A 22,016-nucleotide genomic window follows, 5' to 3' on the forward strand; every position below is an offset into this window, starting at 1 on the left:
ATAGAAGAAGTACGGGGAGCCACCGGCACCAAGGACCAAGGTGATGTAGACGCCTACGGCCAAGGGGGTTGCAGAAATACTGAACTGAATACCGATAGCTGCCCAGATGTTGAAGCGCGATTTCAACTCTCTGGCTTCCAACTGAGTGACTGTGTCAGCTCCGTGGATGGACTCGGCGTTGACGACCTCCGCCGAATTGACCTTGTAAGGTCCTTGGTCAGTGACGGCCATTGTCGCTGCTGGGAGGAGAAGGGTGATCGAGTATCGTCTGCAGGGCAAGGTTTGCGATCAGAAGGCGAGTAACGACTTCTTTGAAGGGAAGATGACAGTGAGGGATTGTGAATGAAGCGAACCAATCCCTACGAAAGCCTCTTTTATACAGCGATGATGCGGACGAAAGCTCTATCTCTCCTCATCCCGCTGGGGAAAGGGGGTACGAGGGGTGGCCAATTGGAGGAAATGGTCCTCGTGGCTCTTGCAGACAGCTGTTCCCGCGCCGTCTCGCCCAACTTGTTGTGCAATGATAAGCGCGGAGCCGATGTGCCATGGGCTATCTAATGCGTTATCAGGCTAGCAGAGGTCTGATAGCAGCGTTGCCTGCTTCGCAACGGAGACACAGAGGGATGATGGGGATTCGACAATCGTTGATAGTGTAAATTGGGTCTTGGGATCCTCGCAAAAGGGCTTGTCGTGGACTACGATTTGAGCGCGAAAGGACCCTGCCCGATTAGGAATGCCACAGCGATCGCGGGGGCAGAAGCTGGAGCCTCGTTTAGCCAAGGTTCTCTGTACATACCATTGTACAGAGTAGGCAATCGGACGGACCTTTTTACCCGGAGCTAAGGCAACACGCGACCATTTGGCGACCCTCTGATGCACGGCTACCTCATATCGCTGGTTATATCCTATGTACTATACAAACCAACAGGTTCCCGGGGGCTTGGGTCTCGTCCATCACATACATACAGTACACCTCTGGGCGATAACCAGTCCGTGCGACCATCTCCGCCCGGAACTGGCTCCATACACTTATCGGAGTCCCCGCACTATCGATCCGGCTTTACTGGGAGATTGCGAGTCCAGGCTCATACGCAAATATCAAGGACGTGAACCATCAGGTCCCGTCCTCGCCACATCCCAAGTGAGAAATCGAAAGCTTGGAGCTACACTATGAAACGTAGCCAAGAACGTCCCGATTCTATAAGCTAATCATAATACCATCGAGATAATCAAAGAGGCAGAGCATCGTATTTGGTGCCATTAATGAAGTCGTGCCAGTGGATGTTACTCCCCGGGGTGGATTCCACCCTCGTGGTCCAAACCTTCCTCGCGAGATCACAAGCGACCTCGAGGTTTCTGAAGCCGTGCCTCCTCTTGCTTTTGAACCAGGCCAGCATACGCTGCTGTAAATGCAGGTCTGTGCACTCAGCAGCTATCACCAAGGCCGGCCATACCCATATACACCCGTGGGGGTTGGTTTGGTCGGCTTCAATCGCTTCCAGGTGCCCAATCGCGCTTGCAACCAGGTCTTGGAGAAGCGTTGGATCTTTTTTTCGAAGCAGTCTTTGGAAGTGAATGCGGGTGGCGTCATAGTATACGTGAGAGTAACGGACAAGAGTCCGGGCGGCACCCTTGTCTAGGCCTGCTGTTGTGATATTCGCTGGACAGTAGAGTAATAACTGTAGCTCGATTCTGTCGGCTATGATGTCGACCTCAGGAGATGGGGACGCTATGTGACAGGAAATCTTCAAGATAATTTCCAGCAGAACACGAGTGATGCCGTGGACTGGCTGTAGGTAGTCCAAATCTGGTGGCAGCTTTCTCATTAGAGCGGTGAGTTCGGCATCTAGTTGGACGTTGCCCATGATCGTGAGGCAAAGAAACGATTCGTAGACAGGTCGAGCTAGATCACTTTGCCGTATGGCTTCCGGATCTGCTAGAATGAGACTACGCAAACCCTCCACGTGCGTCCTCCATTCGTATGCCTGACCACGAACACCTTCTTGGTACAAGAATGTCCAGATTGCAGCCCACACAGAGTCGTCTTTGGTGGAAGCACTGTCCTGCATGGAATGACGCAAGTGGTAGAGCGCCAACCGACGATGCCGGATACCCAGCCGCCAAAATCGATCATCGTTGGCTTTAATGTTGGAAAGATTAAATGCTGATGCTGCACATATCCCATGAAAGACAGCAATGCCTCCGCTGGATTTCCCGGAATCAGAGTTCAGGCCCGCCAGAGCCATAGGTGTGAGTCTCGTATGATATGAGCTGTCCTCCTTGACAACTGGTGACATTGACATCGAAAGGAAGTTGATCCAATGATGAATAAGTTCGCACTGATCAGAAGGTGCGGGTAAAAGGTCGAGGTGTAGGTGTGCTGCACCGAATCCCGACTCCGTTAGGCGGGGAAGTTCGTGGTCGTTGATAGATGCCGGCGAAAGGAGTGCATCGTCGAGAGATAGTTCTCCGTACGAAACAGCCTCTGTGAACATCGGCCCATAGGGGGAGCAGATGGATTCTCCATCGGAGAGATTGTGAGTAGCTTGCCATGATGAAGTGCTTTGCCGGTGCTGGCGAGTTTGGAGCCTCTCTGGAGCAAGACATGCCGTCCGAATGTCATTGTAGGTCGAGCCGCTCAGGTCATCACCAATATTATGGTATATCTCGGAGCCTTCGAGGTAAGTTGACATTCCAGAGTCAAGATCACCATCCAGTGGTGGCGCTGCTTGCTGATTGTGTACTGGTTCGGAAGTCACTTCTGGCGACCCGCTGGCAATATTGATATCGACCTTTTCTCGTACCACTGGTTCAGCCAAAGGTGATGCATGATGATCTTTGGGTGTAGTTGCCTCATGGGGCTGTGTTGTAAAGACTGAGAAGAGGGCGTTGGACGAAGAAGCTGGCTGTTTATTTTGATCAGCGTGGGACAGACTGCTCTGAATACCCAGGACTTCGGCACGCGAGATAGCAGATGGCTCGAGAATGCGCTTCGATACCATCTTCGACCGTTGGAAGTATCTGCCATTTGGTCCGCTCAACGGTGACTCTGCGCCAACGTTTCCCTCATTATTGGTCCATTTTAATCTCACGCCGTAGCCTTTACATCGCAAGTTCGCCCTCGAGCATCTTGTGCAGCTGGGCCGCGATTCATCGCATTTCAAGCGGCGCTCGCGACAGGTGAGACATCCACCGAAGCTTTTCCCGGTGCGCTTGGTCTGCTGAGGTTGTGTTTGTCCAGGACGATTTGCCATGAGCGACCACACCAGGCGAAATGGTGCCGTCGGGAAGAGGAAGTGTGATTCAAATTTCTTTCAATCAGTTCGATTGAGAGAAGACGTAAAAGTCTCTGTTGGGTCAGAAGAACAAATTACTCCAGAATGGAGTCCTCTTAGACCATTCTGTGAGAACTGACGATGAACTGGAGGTGGAGGAACGGCGATTCTGGCGTTCACCTTGTCTACTTCTCCGTAAAAATGGTGGAGCGGCCGGACATATCGCGGGGCTCATCACTTGCAGTATTGGCGGGTTTGCATGACCGTACTTTCCTACTGTCAGCCATTACGCCACTTAGACCCAGACAATGCCAATCAAATATAGTTGAATCTTCGATCATTTGTATATCGGAATCTAAGATATCCTTCAAGTTACGAAGCTCTCCCGTTCTTCACAGCTACTGTTTCAATCAACTGGATCATGTTGATGAGCAAATTGACTGTCTGAGTAGCGCACATGTACTTCGCTCTCTGGCGTCGTATACTCATTTTGTGGCTTGAGGATCCAACCTTGTGGATTGTCAATCTTGCCCGGAGGAAACTCGAAGCATTCCCCGGATACACCAGAACTGCCTAGCAAGGATCCAAATGCATTCAAGAGCGACTCCATCTTCACAATGAGATTCAAGCTTTCAGCCTTGTCATACCAATCGCTTCTCCCGATGTTGATCCCTGTCTTAACAATAGCCGGACACATTGCGTTGAGGGTAATTTGCTCCTTCGGTAGGTGTTTACCGAAAGACCGGACGAAGCCAACCACTCCGAATTTCGCAGCACAGTATATCGGCATACTAGGAACCGAATACAGACCTCTAACCGAAGAGACAGCCGCGATCTTGCCACGGAAACCAAACTTGTTGGGTTCTTGTCGTCGAAATTGCTGGACTGCAAGAGCGCAGGTGTACATCACACCCGTGCCATCAATGTCCCATACACTAAGATTCGGCTTGACAAAGCCTTCTTGCTTGGGACGGTTGGGAAGCCATGAAACCTCGGCGATACCGGCGATGGGATACACGTAGTCGATGCGTCCTCCAAGAGCTTTGATGGCCTCTTCGAATCCTGCAACTTGCGAGTCCCAGTCTGTCACATCCACGCCGACAGCGGAGACCATGCGTGATCCGGCTTTGTTGTTGAGTTCTTGAGCAACGGATTCGGCACCTTGCTTATTGATGTCGGCAATGTATACTTTGATACTATTCATCCTTTAGCTCCATATGGATTCGGCGACGTCTTTGATACCCTTTCTCGACCAGCATGGTGGTCAGCGCACGGGCGATGCCACTCGCACCACCTAACGAAGCAGTTAGCAAGACCAAAGTCGTAGAGCAACAAGACGTATTTATATACCCGTTACATAAGCCGTCTGGCCTTCATACGACATTTCGGACAATGGATTTGGAAAAAATCACTAGATGAAAGGTTTCTGCATTGATCAGAAGCGAGAATCCTTCTCACTCATTCAGCAGTTGGCTGAAGTTGTCTTGCTACACCTTCTCCGCAGGCTGGAGACTAGAGACGGTGACCCGAGGAAGATGAACCCCGTCCGAGTACTCCAACCCCGGGCACGGCTACCCAAGGGAAAAAGAACAGGTGCTCAACGCTGATGGAGCTCCTTTTGGACGAAGATCCCCGCATGGAAGATCAATTGACCTTCTTCATTCAAAGCATGACTTGGGATGTCTTTGTACTTGCTTCTGATAAAGAGGATGGTGACACGTGGTGAATGTTAGAGATACGCTAGGGCTATCTTTGGGGACTTTAGGCGAGATCACCCTATCTCCAGCGAGTACGTTTGGGTCATGGTAACCGAGCTATATGTACTACTCAGGGGCGGAATGGTCCTCCTACAGATGCGATGTGCTGCTCATTTAATGCTTCCAGTACGGTGTACAACTACTCGCTGCACAGGGTACTTTTAGAACGGATACTCAATCTATGGAGCATGTTTAGTTCTGTCTTGCCGCTCCTCCCGGCGGTTCCTCGTGCTTCCGCCCAAAGCCGAAATTTTTACCCCAGACCTCGAGGACTCCAGCCGATTCTCTCCATCTTTCAGTCGCTTCCTACTGTCTCCAACATGCTGATACGATCGAAATAATTGTCGCAGAAGTCACTAGGGGATTCAATGAAAGCCTTCGTTCTCAGAATACTCATGTGCCTTCCTGCGCTGCCAGGAGCGATGGCCGCGATTGCTGTCAATAATATTTGTGGGTCATCTTTACAGCGACCAGCGTCTCAGCCTCCTGCACCTCACGAGGAGCTCGTTTGTGGCGTTCTGCTAGTTTCAAAAGAACATGTACTCTTTATTGTACTATCTAAAGCCGGGGCGTTTCGACGCCCACCAGTGCTAATCTCAGCGTCGAATTCAATGCAACCCAATACTTGCTTGGTCAGGCTAGTTTGGACCACACATTGCTTGATGTTGGTGTTATGGGCTACGCCCCATAGATCCGAGCATCACGCTTGTAGTGTACCGTCGCGAGAACAAACAGGGGACTCCTGCAGAGCATGAAATTGGTACGCTGTGTACATAGTCATGTCATGGCAGGGGCCCCTTTTGGCATCGACTACTTTTTTCAGATGTTTTTGCCCTGTGAGAAACTGTGTGTCCACTAATCTGCCACAGAAAATGTCGGAACCTGGTTTTGACGAGGACGGGCGCCCTCTCACCGACGATGCTGCAAGACTCGAGATCGAAAGGATCTTTAAGGAGCAAGTCATTTTCACCGACGAAGAACATTCAGATATCCGGAAGAGATTGAAAGGTACAGGCTGGCAAGATAGATTCTCTGATCTTGTTGTCAAGGGGAGAACCGAAGCCGGAACATTTGCGAAGACGTCAGTCCTATTCTCTTGTCACGAATATCGATGTACTAATGCCAGCAGTGTCGCCGAGCAACTTTACTCATCGCGGTTCAGATTCATTTATGAATTACTGCAGAATGTAGATGACTCTTGTTACGCAGAGGGTGTTGAGCCGTTTGTTACATTTCGGATCAAGCCCGAAGAACTGATAGTTGAGTCCAACGAGTTAGGCTTTACACGGGAAGACACCATTTCCATTTGCAATACTGCCAAAAGCTCCAAGGTTGGCAACAGTGATACTACTGGTGAGAAAGGTCTGGGTTTCAAATCGGTATTTGGTATTGCTGACTACGTCCACATCAAATCCGGGTGCTGGTCTTTTAGATTCGAGCACAGAGAAGGCGACGACGGCCTAGGAATGATTTGCCCAATATGGACTGACCATACACCTGCCCTGCCTCGTGAAATCGGCACAAGACTAACACTCCGGTACTCTGATCGCGGCGCCAGTTTCGCTAGACTTCTCGTGTCCGAATTTAAAGAAATCCCCCGAACAATCCTGTTTGCATTACGCCAGCTCAAGAAAATGGTCGTGGTTGTGGATCGCATCAATGGACGTGAGGAGAAGATCACCTTCACACGAGATGGCGAATTGAACTCTGATGAAATGCGGCTCAAGATAGCCGTAAAAGCGAATTTTGGGAAATTTGGTCCCCATACATCAGGGACGACCCGGCTCAGGCTGTTCACGACAACAGTCCAGGACTTGCCCCTCGATGGTCAACACAAAGATCCCGAGAGAGAAGTGACCGTGGCTTTCGAGGTGGATTCTGAAGGCCTGCCCGTCATCCCCAAACATGGACAATATGTGTTTGCTCGTCTGCCAGTGCGGCGCTATTCACAACTCCCTGTATGTGCCTGGGGCTATCTTTCGCAGTTCGACGCTGACGAAATCAGTTTCTCATAAACGCAGACTTTGACCTCAGCAGTAATCGAGAGGACGTGTCTGGCACGCCTTGGAACGAAGCATTGCTAGCTGGGGTATGTGCATCGTTCGTTGGCTTGGTCATGGAAGCTGTGGCAATTGGCGACCCGCTGGAATTCAGATGGGTGCGGTACCTCCCTACAGTCCCCATGCAAGACTTTTGGAAAAATCTGTGCGAAGACATCAGTGCATGCCTCAAGGAGGAGCCCGTTCTACGCTCACGCCGAGGTAGACTACACTACATCGATGATATGAGGGCTTTGCCCGACTGGTTCATTTACAAGAACGAGCCACTCGTGGAAGATACTAGCCATGATATCTATCTATCCGAAAACTATGAACCAGCCGATATCACGATCTTGAAAACTCTTTCCCTCAAAACAATCTCACCCCAAAAGATTTTGAAGAGAATAAAGGAAGCAGAAATATCAATACCCGACAAACCACTGGATGACCGGTGGCATACAGCATTCACCGGTCTTGTTCGACGACTCCTGGACACAGACGTCAAGGAGGATGTGGAGGATTTGAACATTATTCCATTACAGGATGGTCGCTGGGTTTCGCCGTCGTCCCTAAAAGTAGACAAGGTGTATCTACCGTATCTTGCCGAGGAATATTCGGTAAAGATAGAGATACCGCATTATCTTGGGTTCCAGGTACTTGACCTGACAGCTGCTGCTGATGGAGAACGCAAGAGCTTTTACGCTGAGCTCGGAGTTTCGTCTTGCGCCCCCAATGATGTGATAACGAAGATCCTTGAGCGTCACCGAGTGAAGTTTGGCGGACCAAGGCGAAGAAAGTTATCAACCTTGATAAAGGATCTCGAAGTCCTTTTTTGGTTCGGAATGATGCCGTCCCCGTCAGAGAGGGGCCAGGAGCGTGTGACACTCATGAGCGATCAAAGTAAACGACACCAAGCACGCTTCTTGTTCTTTCCTTCGGATGATGATTATCATGCAGAGAAACTGCTTGCCAAAACCCCGAAGGAGTATTGGGGTGATTATGGAGTTCTTCATGAGCAGTACCTGGAATCACAAGTCTCCAATTACAAACGCTCCGGCTTGGACTGGGTATCTTACCTTGAAAAATGGGGAGTCAAGTTCTTCCCTGACTTGGTGCACGAGGTACCCAATGGCTGGAAGCTCCACCCTCTGATGGAGGAGATTGCTCATGACAACCCCGACAGCTTTGTCGCAAACCTCAAAGTACATTGGTCTGATTACCGGGATAAAGCAGCCAGGATCACGAATGATTTGAAGGAAGTCCGGGTACCCTGTCTGAATGGCTCCGCAGAAAGCTTGGGGGATACTATTCTACCCACTGATGAGCTGCTGAAAGTGAGCGAAGACTCTGAACTGACGGGGCTCCTACCATTCCTGAAACTACCTGCGGATTTCGACTCCCACCGACCCGAACCTTGGTTGTTCCTGAGAATGTTCGGAGTAATCTGCGAGGCGGATACCAACTTCTACCTGAGAGCTCTGCACCAGCTCACCGAATTGGAAGATGCACAACTGATCTCCACGTGTGCAACTTTGTACAGCGGCATTGCTCAAACAACGGCAATCGGGAACGCCGAAATCTTACAGGTATAGACATCGATGGAACTCATGCGGATACCTACTAACTCCGCCACAGCGAGAATTTGCGACGGAACCATTGATCCGTGCCAGAACATCCCAGGGAGAAGCTTGGTACACATCAAGTCATTGCATTTGGAACGGCCCCTCCTTTCTGCAAACGAAGCAGCGATTGAGTCCGCTATATGGTGACGATTCATCCGCTTCTGACTTCTTCAAAAGCCTCTTGAACATACGAGATGTTAGCCATGATGACTTGATTGACGAACTTAAGGTACTCAAGTTGTCATCAACAAAGACAATGGACAGTTCAAGTTCCATTGAGGACGACGCAATTGAGGACGACGCAATTGAGGACGACGCAATTGAGGAAGACGCAAAAACGATCTATACAGCCTTGGCGGAGATGGCGAACGCTGAACCTGCGGACGAGGCGATCCGGTATGGTAATCCCTCAGGAAGAAGTCATTTTCACTGACAGCAGCTTCAGGGAAGAATTCACGAACCACGGCCTAATATACGTTGGTCAAGAGTGGCTGAAAGCTTCAGATTGCTTGTGGAATTGTACAGTCCCCATCCCTGGGCGAACACCACTCGACCAAGTATATCCTCAGCTGCAGGACTTTTTCGTCGAGAAGATAGGAGTTATGACACTAAACATCGACATACTGTTCGAGGAGCTTAACAGGACACTAGAACAGGATTCCCCTGAGATTAAAGACGCCAAACAAATCATCCTTGCCATAGGCCAATTGCTGGCGTCAGATGACAACATACCTATCAACGGGGACCAACAGGTTATCTTGGAGCAGACAGCCTTCCTACCAGTCCGTGGCCCTGATGGGTTGAGACTCGCCTCCGTGGATGAAACCTTTGCCATTAATGACCATCAAAGATATGGTGAGCTCTTCAAAAACAAAGCAAATATCGTTGATTTTGGTCACGAAGAGATCACCTCATTGTGCCCGCTGTTCGAATGTCTAGAGCTTGAGCATCGCTATATATCAGGCCTTGTACGGCCAAAAACTGTTGTGAACGATGCAAATCCGGACCCAGATCTAGAGCGCTATATCAGAGACCGTGCATACGCCTTGTCATGGTGAGTTTCAACGTCATGTCACAAAACGGGTGTTTGCCTGACTGTGTACTAGCTGTGCCATGTACTACAACAGTCCGAAATACTACAATCAGAACACGTCGACACATGAGTTACTTTTGGCTGCAAAAGTATTCGTCTGCGACGAGATGCGAACAGAGCTGACACTACAGGAGAAAGACCGAGTGGTCGAGGTTTCCAGTGATCGAGTCGTGGTGGATGTCCGTCACATTGAGGGAAGGCTGGAGATCTATATTCCGAGCGACAAGAACGATAGATATTCCTGTTTCCACACAGAGCTCCCTGAATATCTCCTCGATTTCCTCGGGATCGAGAGAGAACTGGCGGTGAAGGTGATATATCGTATCTTGAACGAGCATGAGACGCCATTGGAAGTTATCATGAAGAACGAAGACTTACCACAGTACCCTTGGTTCGACAAGCCCCCACCGCGGCCACAGAAAACGCCGTCTGCAATTCGGGACGACGAGACAGAATCTCACAGCGGTAGATCACCAACGGACATATCGTCTGCTGATACATCGTCGTCTCACTCTCACGACGACCACGACCACGACCACGACGATGCGGTCATTACTTGGGCCAACCAAAGAGTAAGAGCAGTGCGTTCTGTTGTTGAGACCAGCATTCCTTCTCCGGGTCAGGAACAGTCTGCCGCCGGTCTCCGCTCCCGCCGAGAAGAAGGATCCCAAGAAGATACGTACAGAAGACTCCTGAATGAAGTAATACGCCAAGCAAGGCGACGCCGAACAAGACAACGTCGCCAATTTCCTCGAGAAGAAGAAGAAGAACTGCTATCGCTCGATGACATTGAAAGAGGGCTAGATGAGATGGAGTCGCTGGATAATGAAGTTTACGAAGAGTTCCGGAGAGCGTTTGGCGATACAGGGATGGGCCGGTTTGAGGACAACAAACGTGTGGGCGCCGCGGGAGAACTATATGTAAGTATCTTCTTCGGAGAGAGTTGGTATCTTAGGAGGTCACAAGAAGCTGACTGGAAGGTGGAAAAACCCAAGGTGTTTGAGCTCCTGAAAGCTTACGGAGTGACAAACGTCACTGACGAAAACTGGGAGAGCTCGATCCGTCATTACGTGAACGTCTTGCCCGAGTACGCGGATCTAGCACCACCACGGAGGGTGGAAATCTCGGACATCAGATACCATGGCCATTGCCCACAACTGATGGACCTCCTTCGGAAAAATGCGACATTCCCTTGTCCCGCCTGGCTCGGTAGTACCGAGACGTCGACAACACCGGTGGACTACTGCATTGAAGTCAAGACCACGTCGGGCCCGAGCAGCACCCCGTTTTTCATGAGCAACACTCAGTATCGACGCATGCGAGACAGGGCGTGTCCACATGGCTTGATGACCACGACGCCGCCGCGAGACGTGTACCTCATCATGAGAGTGTTCAACTTGTTCTCCAAAGAGATTGGGTTGGAGGTGTACATCGACCCGTGGCACTTCCGAGAGAGAGGTTTGAACTTTGTGGGAGATCCATGGAAGGTCATTCCCTGTGTGATCTGATCCAAGGTCGAAAATGATGTCTAAAGCTCGTCATATTCCATCATGGGCCCAGACCTTTTCGGAAAAGACATTCTCACTCGATTACTACCGGGTAGGTCTCTAATGAATGAGGTAGACATGTCTCATTGTGTGGGCCGGACTCCAGTGACTTCTCAGCACCAGGGGGCTTGTTCAGTCAGGATGCAAGTGGAATGATTGGGGAATTGAAAATTCCGGAAGACTGGGATGTCCCTGTGTGATTGAGGACGACAAGTAGCAGGTCTGTTGTCATGATCGTTGGAAAAGAAAATTGTGACATATCAGTGTAGGAGCATGACTTGAGGGACTGCATAATTGATGACGGCGCTCTCCTCTCTGTATGAATAACCATGACCGTATGGACAAATAAGGATCTGCCCTAGCAAAGCGAAGCGAAGCGAAGCCGTAGTTCACCATTAACTAACAGAGTGTCGAGCCTGACTTAACTACATTTCGAGCACAGATGATGGAGAGACCCAGGGATTGTTGAAGGCGGGGGGGCATGTGCATTTGTGAAGATCCCCTCGTCGACTTCTACGGCTTCTTCTCCCCCAATCAATGGTGTTTGTGATGCAGGGATGTCAATTCTTTGACGTTTAAGGACGCGAGTACTTCGTATCATTAGTCCAGGTCCTCGTAATGTCTGATGCCCATTTCTGGCTTGAAGGCGTCGTCGTGTCCTCATTCTCATAGCTCAAAGTTGGTGGGCGATCCAAGGGTCTCTCTGATGGTGCCTTGATCCACCAGTGCTCCATATCTCTTATCATAATGTTGCCTCATACCTCATGCTAATCTCATGCCTCTTGTGTACAGCAACCAGCATTCTTCTCCTCACGCAAAAAATTTCCTCCACAGGGACGCCATAGCTGCATTTTGGATTTGGTCCTCTGGCATCGTCACTGGCAGAAGCAAAAATGTGTTCACCTGCATGAACAGGGAACCGACCTGGCCTGTCTGCAAAATTCTCACTGCCCTCGTATCCCAATCTCTACCGGGTCCTCCCTCACTCCCGCAACGGTTTTTTTCCCGCCCTCCTGCGTCAATTCCCTCATCCCCGGCTCCTATCGCGTCACTCGAAGCACACAGGATGGCCCACATTTAAGAGGTCCCCCCCTCTGACGCCTACTGCAAGAGCTGGGTTTTGTGGTATTCGTGGTTTCAAGTGGAGGAAGGACATGATAGGCTTATGAGCCTGCCTGCAAAAAGATGTCGACGACCGGCTCCGGCAAGCAACTCGCTCGCCATAGCTCGAACTTCTCAAAAGCTCGGCCGACCCCGATGCCTGCGTCTCCCTCGAGGGCCTCACAGAGTGATCGAAGTATAGACGAGAACAGTCCTTTGGCAGTATCGGATCGGCCTCACACTATAAGACGGAATCGAGCTAGTTCGACCTCCAGCCAGCCTGCCGCCAGGACTCCTGCAAGATCCTTCTTCCGTCGGTCCTTCCATGGCCAGCTTGATCCCGCTCAATACTCCTCTTCGGCTGACCTCAAAGACCAGACCGCGGAGCTGGCTGCGATTGCTGTCTCGGACAATGTCTCGTACCTAGGAAGCTCCCCGCGAAGCGACACCTCTTCCTCCGATGACGGTCACCCTGATGCTATAGAGGAAGTCTCCGAGCCGGTCTCACCGCAGGGCTCTGAAGAAGAGAGGGTGGCTGACGAGGCAACTCAATCTGATTTGACCATGATGATACAAAACTACGCCGCCGAAGAGGACGAGGTGGAATATCAGAACCAGCAGAACGGATCCCAGGGCTCTCGTGGAGATCGTGCAGCTTCCTCGAGTATGGCAAGACCATCGTTGCCAGACGAGCAGACTGCCCTTCTGGGTGATAGGAAACATTCAGTACCGTATGGAGAGCTCAGTGATGTCGAAGGCCAGAAAACACACCGTCGAGCCCTGGGACAAAAGTGGCACAGCTCGGTTGCACGAGCACGGTCATGTCTATATGTGCTCTCTCACCCAAAGGCCTGGAACCCACGTACGATATATCGAGAGGTCGTCGTTCATCCTGCCAGTCTCTTGCCGGCCGTCTTCCTGGGTCTCCTGCTCAACATCCTGGATGCGCTGTCGTACGGCATGATTCTCTTTCCCCTGGGCCACGCGGTCTTCGAAAGTCTGGGGTCCGATGGAATATCCATGTTCTATGTCAGCACAATCGTGGCTCAGGTGGTCTATTCCTCCGGCGGATCGGTCTTTCGAGGCGGCATCGGATCAGAAATGATCGAGGTAGTTCCATTCTTTCACAAAATGGCCTTCACCATCATGAGCAAGGTCGGCGAGGAGAATACCAAATCCGTCCTGGCTACGACCATACTGTCCTTCTCCATCAGTGCCATTCTTACGGGCGCTGTCTTCTTCTTGATGGGTGCCTGCAGACTGGGGTCCTTGATTGGATTCTTCCCGCGACATATTCTTATCGGCTGTATCGGTGGCGTGGGTTGGTTCCTGGTTGCGACTGGTGTTGAGGTCTCCGCTCGTCTGCCAGGAAACCTCGAGTACAACCTTGAAACTGTCAAACAACTACTGAGAGGAGACACAATCCTCCTGTGGACGATCCCGTTATTGCTTGCGATTGTTCTTCTAATTGTACAACGCTTTGTCAAGTCAAATCTTCTGGTGGGCGGGTATTTCATTTCGGTGGCTGCTATATTCTATTTTTTCAAATTCGCATTGGGGGTTTCCATGGACACATTCCACTCTCATGGATGGGTGTTTGACCCACCGCCAGCCGGGAATCCTTGGTATCATTTCTACACGCTGTACGATTTCAAGGCTGTCCATTGGGGGGCTTTGGCCGACACTATTCCCGCCATGTTTGCCCTGACCTTCTTCGGTATTTTACATGTGCCGATTAATGTCCCAGCACTGGGAATATCCACGGGCGAGGACAATCTGGATGTCGATCGCGAACTCATCGCCCACGGCGTCTCAAATTGTGTCAGTGGGCTCTTTGGCAGCGTGCAGAACTACCTGGTTTACACAAACAGCCTGCTCTTCATGGACAGCGGAGGCAGCGATCGCCTCGCAGGGTTGATGCTTGCCGCTGCCACGTTCGGTGTGCTTTTGGCCGGGCCGGTCATCATTGGTTACATCCCTATCATGGTCGTCGGAGCCCTTATCTTCCTCTTGGGCATCGAGCTTCTCGAGGAGGCACTCGTCGGAACTTGGGGTAAGGTCCACAAGCTGGAGTACGCCACTATTGTGATCATTGTGGTCACTATGGGTGTCTGGGATTTTGTCGTCGGCATCCTGGTGGGTATAGTCCTCGCTGCGGTCAGCTTCGTCGTACAGACCTCACGGAGGACGGCGATAAGGGCGACATACTCTGGTCAGGTGGCCAAATCTCTTGTGCGCAGGCCACCGGTGCAATTAAAATTCCTGAAGGAGACAGCCCAGCAGATTTTCCTTCTCAAGTTGGCAGGATTTCTGTTCTTCGGCACCATTGTGGGAGTCGAGAATCGCATACGAGCACTTCTGGCAGACGACGCCTTCCGAGACCGCCCTCTACGGTTTTTAATACTGGACATGGGACAGATCAACGGCATCGACTTTTCCGCTGCCGAAGCGTTCACCCGCATCAATCGATTATTGCAGAAACGCGCGGTCAGACTTATCATCAGTGGTTTGGACGTTGATGGTGAGGTGGGACAAGCTCTGCGGAATGTTGGATTGTTTGCAGAGAATTCCGAGGTGGAAATCTTCGCAGATCTCAATGACGCGCTCGTGCATTGCGAGAACGAGTTGTTGACAGCCTTGTATCGTCAACAGGAGCATCGGCGTACCAAGCGCAGCACATCGTACCTCGATGTACCTCGCAACCGAGCGAGTCAAGAGCTTTCGCAATCCTACAAGGCTGAGTTCATGGGCAGCTCCCCTCGTCGGAACCTCCTTCATCAGGTCGCCCAGACTACGCTCGACGAAGATACCACGAGCGTACCCAAGTGGCAATCCTTCAAGCAGCCACTTCCTCTCTTGCTACAGATTTTCGCAGACGTGTCGGACAAGACCGAAGACTTCTGGTACCGTGCGATGGGCTACTTTGAAAAGGCCACATGGCCGCAAGGATCGGTCCTCTTCCATGTGGGAGACAGGGCTTCGGCATTTTACATGCTAGAGGAAGGTTTACTGCGGGCGGATTATGACCTCCCGCAAGGCAAATATTCCGAGCTGGTCGTGGCGGGAAGGCCATGTGGCGAACTGCCATTCTTCTCGCAGACGACACGGACCGCGACCATGATCGCGGAAAAAGATTGCGTAATTTGGTTGCTGGATGAACGGCGGTGGCACGAGATGCAAGCACGAGATCCCGACGTCGCACAAGAATTGCTCGTCATCAGTCTCAAACTCACAAAGGAGAGAATGGACGCGATTACCTCGTACATTTTGACCACGGCTGGATGATTGCGGCAAGAATGATATCTACCTACTGTATCACTTGTCTTGGATCTACGAAAATATATATTGTGTATAGCTAGATATTATGTATACCTTTTTGGGTGGAAAATTGAGTGAGCGATCTATGTTTGGATGGCGAAGGTTGGGATACAAAAAATGTCCATTGGGTCGCATCCCCAGCTTGCGAGAGGTTCCCAACGTTTGGTTTCCACATCAGATGAGAAGACACGGCGAAATGATGGTGCGGATTGGTACAGTGTAGCAACATGTTGAATGACCTAATTACGATATCGTAGGGATCCAAAAAAAAAAGTGCACGGTGTAGATGTTCGGGTTTTGATGATCTTTTTTGTCACATGCTTAGGATGGGCAAGTTTTCTTGTGTTGTGGAAACCTTTGTTCGTGCCGCTGCGTGGCGTCTGCGCTATGCGTAAGTGGAGAGAATGTTGACTTTTTGTGCTACAATAATAATAGGAACATCTGATGTACTGTACATCCCTTGTTTTGCCCACGAGGCTTTTTATTCCTTGCGTTGATGAACCCAAAGTGCATGTGCGCGACAACAATAATGACCCCTCGAGGGGACTTACAGGCAAACCGTCCTCAAATTCTCTACATCGAGACTTTTTGCTGGACCGACAAGTCGGCGAGTCTCTCCTTATTTCGTTTCACCCTCCCCACGATGCAAAATACATACCATACTATCTCGTTACCGAGCAAATCTGTAAGGCCACCGTTGTTTTCGCTCTGTAAATACACGCCACCCGTCAATTGTATGTCAGACGTCAGTTGTGGCACTTGATGGCACACTCCGTTGGCAATCTAGAAAGAAAGAGAAAAAGCAAAAGAAAAAGAAAAGGAGGATCCTACATCAATCACGGGATTATTATTCAAGAGGACCCATCTCAGAGGGTACGGGAGTACTCCGTACTGTAAAAGAAACGAGATCGACGGCGCATATATTCGATGGAGACAACCTGCAAGACGAAAGAAAAAAAATATTTCCGACCTGCGGATAATGCCTACTTCTAAAGGAGGGGGTCCATTTTTTCAATGGCGAATATCCACCATCGGGACCCGTGTTCCAAGTTTTGATATGGTGTTTATTAGGTAAGAAGAAGAAGAAGAAGAAGAAGGACAAGAAGGTGTTGAAGTAGCAGCCATACGTACGGTCTGTATAGTGTTGTCTTTACGAAAAAAAAGATGATATGCTAGTAGAAGTGGGAAAAGATAATGAAAGATTTCGTTAGATTGGGGCTCACAAGAGATGAGTGTCCAAAAGCTAAATGATTCCAGCATCTTCCTACTCTGTACTATAACTACTGTACGGAGTAGATCAATGAAAAAGGAAGCGAGTTACATATAATAGTCGTAGTGCCAGAGTATTCTGGGGGGAGGGGGGGGCAAGCCTGTCGTGACCGTCGCTTACGAGTAAAAAACATCTTGATCCGAGGGTCAACGGATTGCATACTCCGTACCTACTGTAACACTTCAAACACGGTTAACAATTTCTATCCAACGATGAAAGACTGGTATGGCAATGATTCGTCGGTTTCAGGTGTTCTCTATCTTCTCCCCCTGTGCAGGCTTATGCATGCAGGCGCAGGGCGCACGTCATTTCATGCAGGCTGCATGTCTATGTGTGTCGCATGACCCAGTCAATCATCCCGATCATTGGGGGACGAGGACGAAGTATGTATGGCATGTATGTACTCCGTACTTCGTATGCTTCTTCTCTCTCGTGGTCAGATGCTATATGATCTCTCTTTTCCCCATTCAGGGACAAGAGGAAGGAGGGGTCAAGTGAAGGTGGGTGTGTGTGTGTGGGTGTGCATTCATGCATATCTATGTAGAAATGTCAAACCATCCTATCCTGGCCAACCCAAGCGCGTAGGAATGATATCCTTGGAACGTCTCGTTGCTCTCGAGATGATCGTCGTCCTTTTTGTTCAATTCGGTAGGTGACTTGCGTCAACCTTTGAAGGAGGACTTGTGGTTTGCGATAAGACGTGACCGTAGGTGTGTAGTCCGTTTGGGGGCCCGTCCGGAGTTTGTACTGTACGTACCAGGACTTCGGTGACCGATGAAGTAGCAAGACATTTTTTGACGCAACTATATATGAGTTTGAGGACGATGGAAGACGTACTCAAGGGGTCAGTCTATATCCTTTGATCGGACTACAGAGTTACAACGTATATGAGTCTACCTTCCTAATGTATACCTCCTCACTCGATGAACAATTTCGTTGGTGAGGCAAGGCATCAACAAATTCGACTTGACCGCCCCCTTGAGCTACGGAGTACACAGTAAGGAGTCACCTACCTACTGTAGGTACTCCGTATTACTCACTTCGGCTTGAATGGATGGATCGATCAACGAACGAAGTGGGATGGGCCCCAACTCGTACTCCGTACAGTTTATCATTTCGCGTGACCAGCACAAGGCACGAAGCTTTCCATGGGCCGTAACTCCGTACGACAAGGTGGCTATCGAGTCGATTCGAGGGCACTTGGTCTGTCCAAGCGAAATGTCGGTCCATCGATGATCAGCTTGGGGCAATACTAAAACTCCCTCTAGTCACGCAAAGTTGCTCTGTACGTTGCCGTGGCTGCTCTTTTGACGAGAGGGTTTGGCGCAGTTTACTGTACTAGGGATGCCGGGTGGAGCAAGCCAGTGGTTCCTTTCATTGTTTGGAGGGTCTAGTTTCAGTTAGAACCAGTGGGGGGGTTGGTTGTTTAGGTGCCTGTGGGCGCCGGGTTGCCCTTAACGCTGAGTGGCCCGGCGGTGGCTCAAACCTCTTGTCTAGCGCGCCTCTCGCGCCGCCGCCAAATCTCCCTGCGACTTGCTAAAAGGGTCCTTCGACTGGACAACGAAAATCTTGGGATCCCATCCAGGCCTGGGTCTCACAATCTCGCTCTCCTCTCTGCGAAACGTCCAATCCTTTTCCCTCCTGGACTCAAAGTCGTACTTCTAATCTCCAGTTCCCTTCGTCTACTTCAATCTTCTGCTTCCAACCTTTCTTCCAATCATCCTCTCCTCACATTTATTGGACACGCGCCTGCCTGTGGTTTTCTCAAAACACCCAAAGCCGTGACGATTTTTTTCAAAGAAACATCCTTTCTTGACCTTGACTGCCTTCAGATATACATTGTTCACCTTCAACAGTCTTTGTCTGAACGGGACCATCGTCTTTTCTTGACACTCCCTCACATCAGTTCACCACTTTAGTCTTCAAAAGAACATACCCTCATTCCACACTTAATAACACTCACCATGTCTGTCGAAGCCCCAAAGCCGGTTGAGGAGACGCCTGTCGTCGAACCAACCACCAAGGCGCTGCCAGAAACACCTGTCGAATCATCCACTGCCCCTGCCGAGACCACTGCCACCACTGCCGAGCCTACTGCTGAAGCAACTCCTGCTGCGCCTGCTGAGGAGTCTACCGAGGCCACCCCAGCCACGGAGGAGGTGAAGAAGGATGAGACGGTCGTCACAGCAGTTCCAGCTTCGGAGGGTGTTCTCGGATACAAAGAGCCAACATTGTTGAAGTAGGTCAAAGTCAAAGAAGTGTTTGCGCAGTTGAAGAGAACAAATGCTAACGTCAGTCTAACAGGAGATTCTTCTTCACAAAGCACTTCTTCTGGTTCTCTGAGGAGCCCTCAACGCCAGAGTCCTTGGCAACTTTCCTGCGCTCTGAAAAGGTCGACGCAAAGCACGCATCCGCATCGTGGGCCCGTGAGACAGGCAAGGGATTGCTCTTCTTCTCCAAGCGTGCCGAGGACAAGGCTAGCCCAGTTGGCATTATCAACCTCGTAAGAACCGACATCCGGGCTATATGGTAAAGCAAAACTGACATCGAACTAGGCCGATGCCTCCACTGTCACCAAGGAAGGTTTCAATCAATTCTCCTTCAAGGCTGGCAACCACCACCACCGCTTCGAGGCCACCAAGGCTGAGGAACGAGATAGCTGGGTCGTTGCCGTTGAAAAGGCAATCGAGGAGGCCAAGGGACTTAAGGAAGAGATCACTGGACGTGAAAGCTACAAGAAGAACGTCGAGGAATATTGTAAGTTGTCCGCACCTGTGGGGACATATTTTCTGCCGCCATGATCGACAGCTAATGCAACTCCAGCTAAACCTGCCGTCATCGCGCCCGCTTCAACCCGTTCCAAGTCCAAGGAACCAAAGAAGTCCCTTGAGGTCAACGCAGCCACCGCTGCTGCCACAACTCCAGCTGCGGAGACTACTAGCCCCTCCACTGAAACTGCCGAGGAGCCCAAGAAGGAACTCAAGGAGCGATCCCAGTCGCGCAAGCGTGGCAGTATCTTCGGCTCGCTGATGGGCAAGAAAGAGGAACATGCCGAAAAGAAAGAGGAAAAGAAGGAGGTGAAGGAAGAGAAGAGCGAAGAGGCCGAGGCAAAGAAGGAGGAGTCCAAGGAGACCGAGGAGCCTAGCAAGGCTGTCGAGGCCGGTGAGGCCGCTGCGGTCGCTGCTGGTAAGTCGAATTATCACTTTTTGCTCCATCAAACTAACATCAGAAAAGTGCCTGCGGTTGCCGCGTCCACGGACAAGAAAGAAGAAAAGGAGGAAGCAGCAGCTCCTACTGAGAAGAAGAACAAGCGCGGCTCTGTCTTCGGAACCTTGTTCAAGAAGAACGTCACCAGCCCGACCACCGAGAAGACCGAGAAGGAGGCCACTGGAAGCACGGATGTGCCGCCCGTCTCTGAAACCGCCCCCAAACTGGAGGAGCCAATCGAGAACAAGCCCATTGACACCGCCGCGGTGACCGCCCCTGTCGATACCGTCGAGACCCCCTCTGCCGAGGAAGCTACCAAGGAGCCCGCAGCCGCCACTGGCGAGTCTGCTGCACCCAAGACTGAGAAGAAAGGTGGCTTGATGAGCTTCATCAAGAAGACCGAAGCCAAGCTCGAGGGCAAGAAGGAACACAAAGAAGAGGCCAAGGAAGAGTCCAAGGAGGACAAGGCTGCGGAGGCTATTGCCAAAGACCCTGTTGCTGCTGCCAGCGCAGAACCAACGACCGAGACTGCTGCCACCGAGCCAGCCACCGAGACGCCTGCTGCTAAGGAAGAGCGCCCAGCCCGTGACAACAAGCGCCGCACTTCTCTCTTCTTCAACAAGAAGCGCGACACCACCGCCACCAGTGATGCTGAGGAAGGTGCTGAGGAGCCCAAGCGTGAAAAGTCTCCCACTCCGGCCAAATTCATTGGCAACCTCGTCCGCCGCGCTAGTAAGGCGGTGAAGTCTGAGGGCCCCAAGGAGAAGGAGAAGGCTCCAGAGCCAGCCGCCACGGCCGAGGAAACCCCCGAAGAAGCTCCAGCAGCTGCTCCAGAGGCTGCTGCTGCTGAGACTGAGATCAAGGGTGACGTTGTCCCGTCAGACCTCGTCACCGACAAGCCCGAGCCCGCTGTCCCTGCCGCGGCTCCCGAAGTCAAGGCAACTGCTTGAAGGTCCGACGAGGCCAGAGACAAAACTCCACGCACCTCTCTGTCACATCCGTCTCGACTGTCTCGAGCAGCAAGTCCAGTTGAGTTTGAGAAGTGGTGGGACGAGAAGACTTACAACACTCCGTCGCTACCTCCTCGCAGCCCTTCTCGTCCCTCTGGCCTCGTCGTTTGAGGTGGCACGACATGGGGAGACAGGGTGAAGTCCCGAGTTTGGGGGGTCTACCTCTGCATCTGCAACCGCTCTTCCGCTTTGAGACATGATCTCTCAGGATCACTGCACTGATTGACGACAAACTCGGACACCACTCATTTCGTTATGTGTTTTGTTTTTTTTTGCTTTTTCAGGATACCCCGATCACCTTTAGATTGATTGTTTTGTGCTTTTTCTTGGTTGATGCATTTTCGAGTACCAGATACCCACTTCGGCAAGTCTTGTTCTTAACGAAGAGATACCCCCCAAATGCAAAGCGTCTACTGGATGAACAGGAGAAGAAAAAAAATGGCAAAGGAGGCAACAAAGAGGGGCTTATTGGTCCTTTTTTTCGTCTTTCCAACGTGAAATGGAATTACCTTGTGACTGTTGAAGATGCCGGATTCGGTGCCTGAGATGGGACACAGTGTTAATGGCCATGATGCGAATGCAACTGCGAGTTTAGGATAGTAATAGCTAATAATATGCAAGTGGATTAAAAAATATCACGGTTGGAGCAGCGGACACGCAAAAAGTAGACCTGTGGTTCTCTTTGAACCGTATGGGGGCGCAGACCGCCATCCTAACACACCTGACGGAGTACGTGGTCGAACATTCTACATTCGATGGTACCGAATACTCTATTCC

The 22,016-nt window shown here is 50.9% G+C and overlaps 5 protein-coding genes across 5 annotated transcripts; 3 read left to right on the forward strand and 2 right to left on the reverse strand.

Moving 5' to 3' along the window:
* Nucleotides 1–1,229: 1,229 nt before the first annotated feature.
* Nucleotides 1,230–3,254, reverse strand: PV06_10005 (uncharacterized protein; the record flags this gene model as incomplete). Its single annotated transcript, XM_016411491.1, has 1 exon — nucleotides 1,230–3,254. One exon carries the CDS (start codon nucleotides 3,252–3,254, stop codon nucleotides 1,230–1,232), a length of 2,025 nt encoding a protein of 674 aa, XP_016258245.1.
* Nucleotides 3,255–3,681: 427 nt separating this feature from the next.
* Nucleotides 3,682–4,659, reverse strand: PV06_10006 (uncharacterized protein; the record flags this gene model as incomplete). The annotated part of the gene is made up of 3 exons (XM_016411492.1): nucleotides 3,682–4,471; nucleotides 4,518–4,569; nucleotides 4,626–4,659. 3 exons carry the CDS (start codon nucleotides 4,657–4,659, stop codon nucleotides 3,682–3,684), a joined length of 876 nt encoding a protein of 291 aa, XP_016258246.1.
* Nucleotides 4,660–5,904: 1,245 nt separating this feature from the next.
* On the forward strand, nucleotides 5,905–11,704 carry PV06_10007 (uncharacterized protein; the record flags this gene model as incomplete). Its single annotated transcript, XM_016411493.1, has 8 exons — nucleotides 5,905–6,113; nucleotides 6,162–6,990; nucleotides 7,038–8,657; nucleotides 8,707–8,956; nucleotides 9,023–9,089; nucleotides 9,139–9,747; nucleotides 9,800–10,706; nucleotides 10,782–11,704. The coding sequence occupies 8 exons, from the start codon at nucleotides 5,905–5,907 to the stop codon at nucleotides 11,292–11,294; spliced, it is 5,004 nt and encodes a 1,667-aa protein (XP_016258247.1). The 3' UTR covers nucleotides 11,295–11,704.
* A 287-nt stretch (nucleotides 11,705–11,991) lies between these two features.
* PV06_10008 (uncharacterized protein) lies at nucleotides 11,992–16,035 on the forward strand. The gene has a single exon (XM_016411494.1). It carries the CDS (start codon nucleotides 12,519–12,521, stop codon nucleotides 15,717–15,719), a length of 3,201 nt encoding a protein of 1,066 aa, XP_016258248.1. The 5' UTR covers nucleotides 11,992–12,518; the 3' UTR covers nucleotides 15,720–16,035.
* A 2,519-nt stretch (nucleotides 16,036–18,554) lies between these two features.
* Nucleotides 18,555–21,874, forward strand: PV06_10009 (uncharacterized protein). Its single transcript, XM_016411495.1, has 5 exons — nucleotides 18,555–19,261; nucleotides 19,327–19,525; nucleotides 19,578–19,779; nucleotides 19,846–20,208; nucleotides 20,257–21,874. The coding sequence occupies exons 1-5, from the start codon at nucleotides 18,987–18,989 to the stop codon at nucleotides 21,177–21,179; spliced, it is 1,962 nt and encodes a 653-aa protein (XP_016258249.1). The 5' UTR covers nucleotides 18,555–18,986; the 3' UTR covers nucleotides 21,180–21,874.
* Nucleotides 21,875–22,016: the final 142 nt, after the last annotated feature.

This window comes from Exophiala oligosperma (assembly GCF_000835515.1).
Source record: "Exophiala oligosperma strain CBS 72588 unplaced genomic scaffold supercont1.11, whole genome shotgun sequence".
In the NCBI taxonomy this organism is placed as follows: Eukaryota; Fungi; Ascomycota; class Eurotiomycetes; order Chaetothyriales; family Herpotrichiellaceae; genus Exophiala; species Exophiala oligosperma.

Coding starts and splice junctions, on each gene's coding strand:
- PV06_10008 (XM_016411494.1), top strand. CDS start 12,519: ATGTCGACGACCGGCTCCGGCAAGCAACTCGCTCGCCATAGCTCGAAC.
- PV06_10009 (XM_016411495.1), top strand. CDS start 18,987: ATGTCTGTCGAAGCCCCAAAGCCGGTTGAGGAGACGCCTGTCGTCGAA. Junction 19,526..19,577: donor CAGTTGGCATTATCAACCTC/GTAAGAACCGAC, acceptor ACATCGAACTAG/GCCGATGCCTCCACTGTCAC. Junction 20,209..20,256: donor GGCCGCTGCGGTCGCTGCTG/GTAAGTCGAATT, acceptor ACATCAGAAAAG/TGCCTGCGGTTGCCGCGTCC.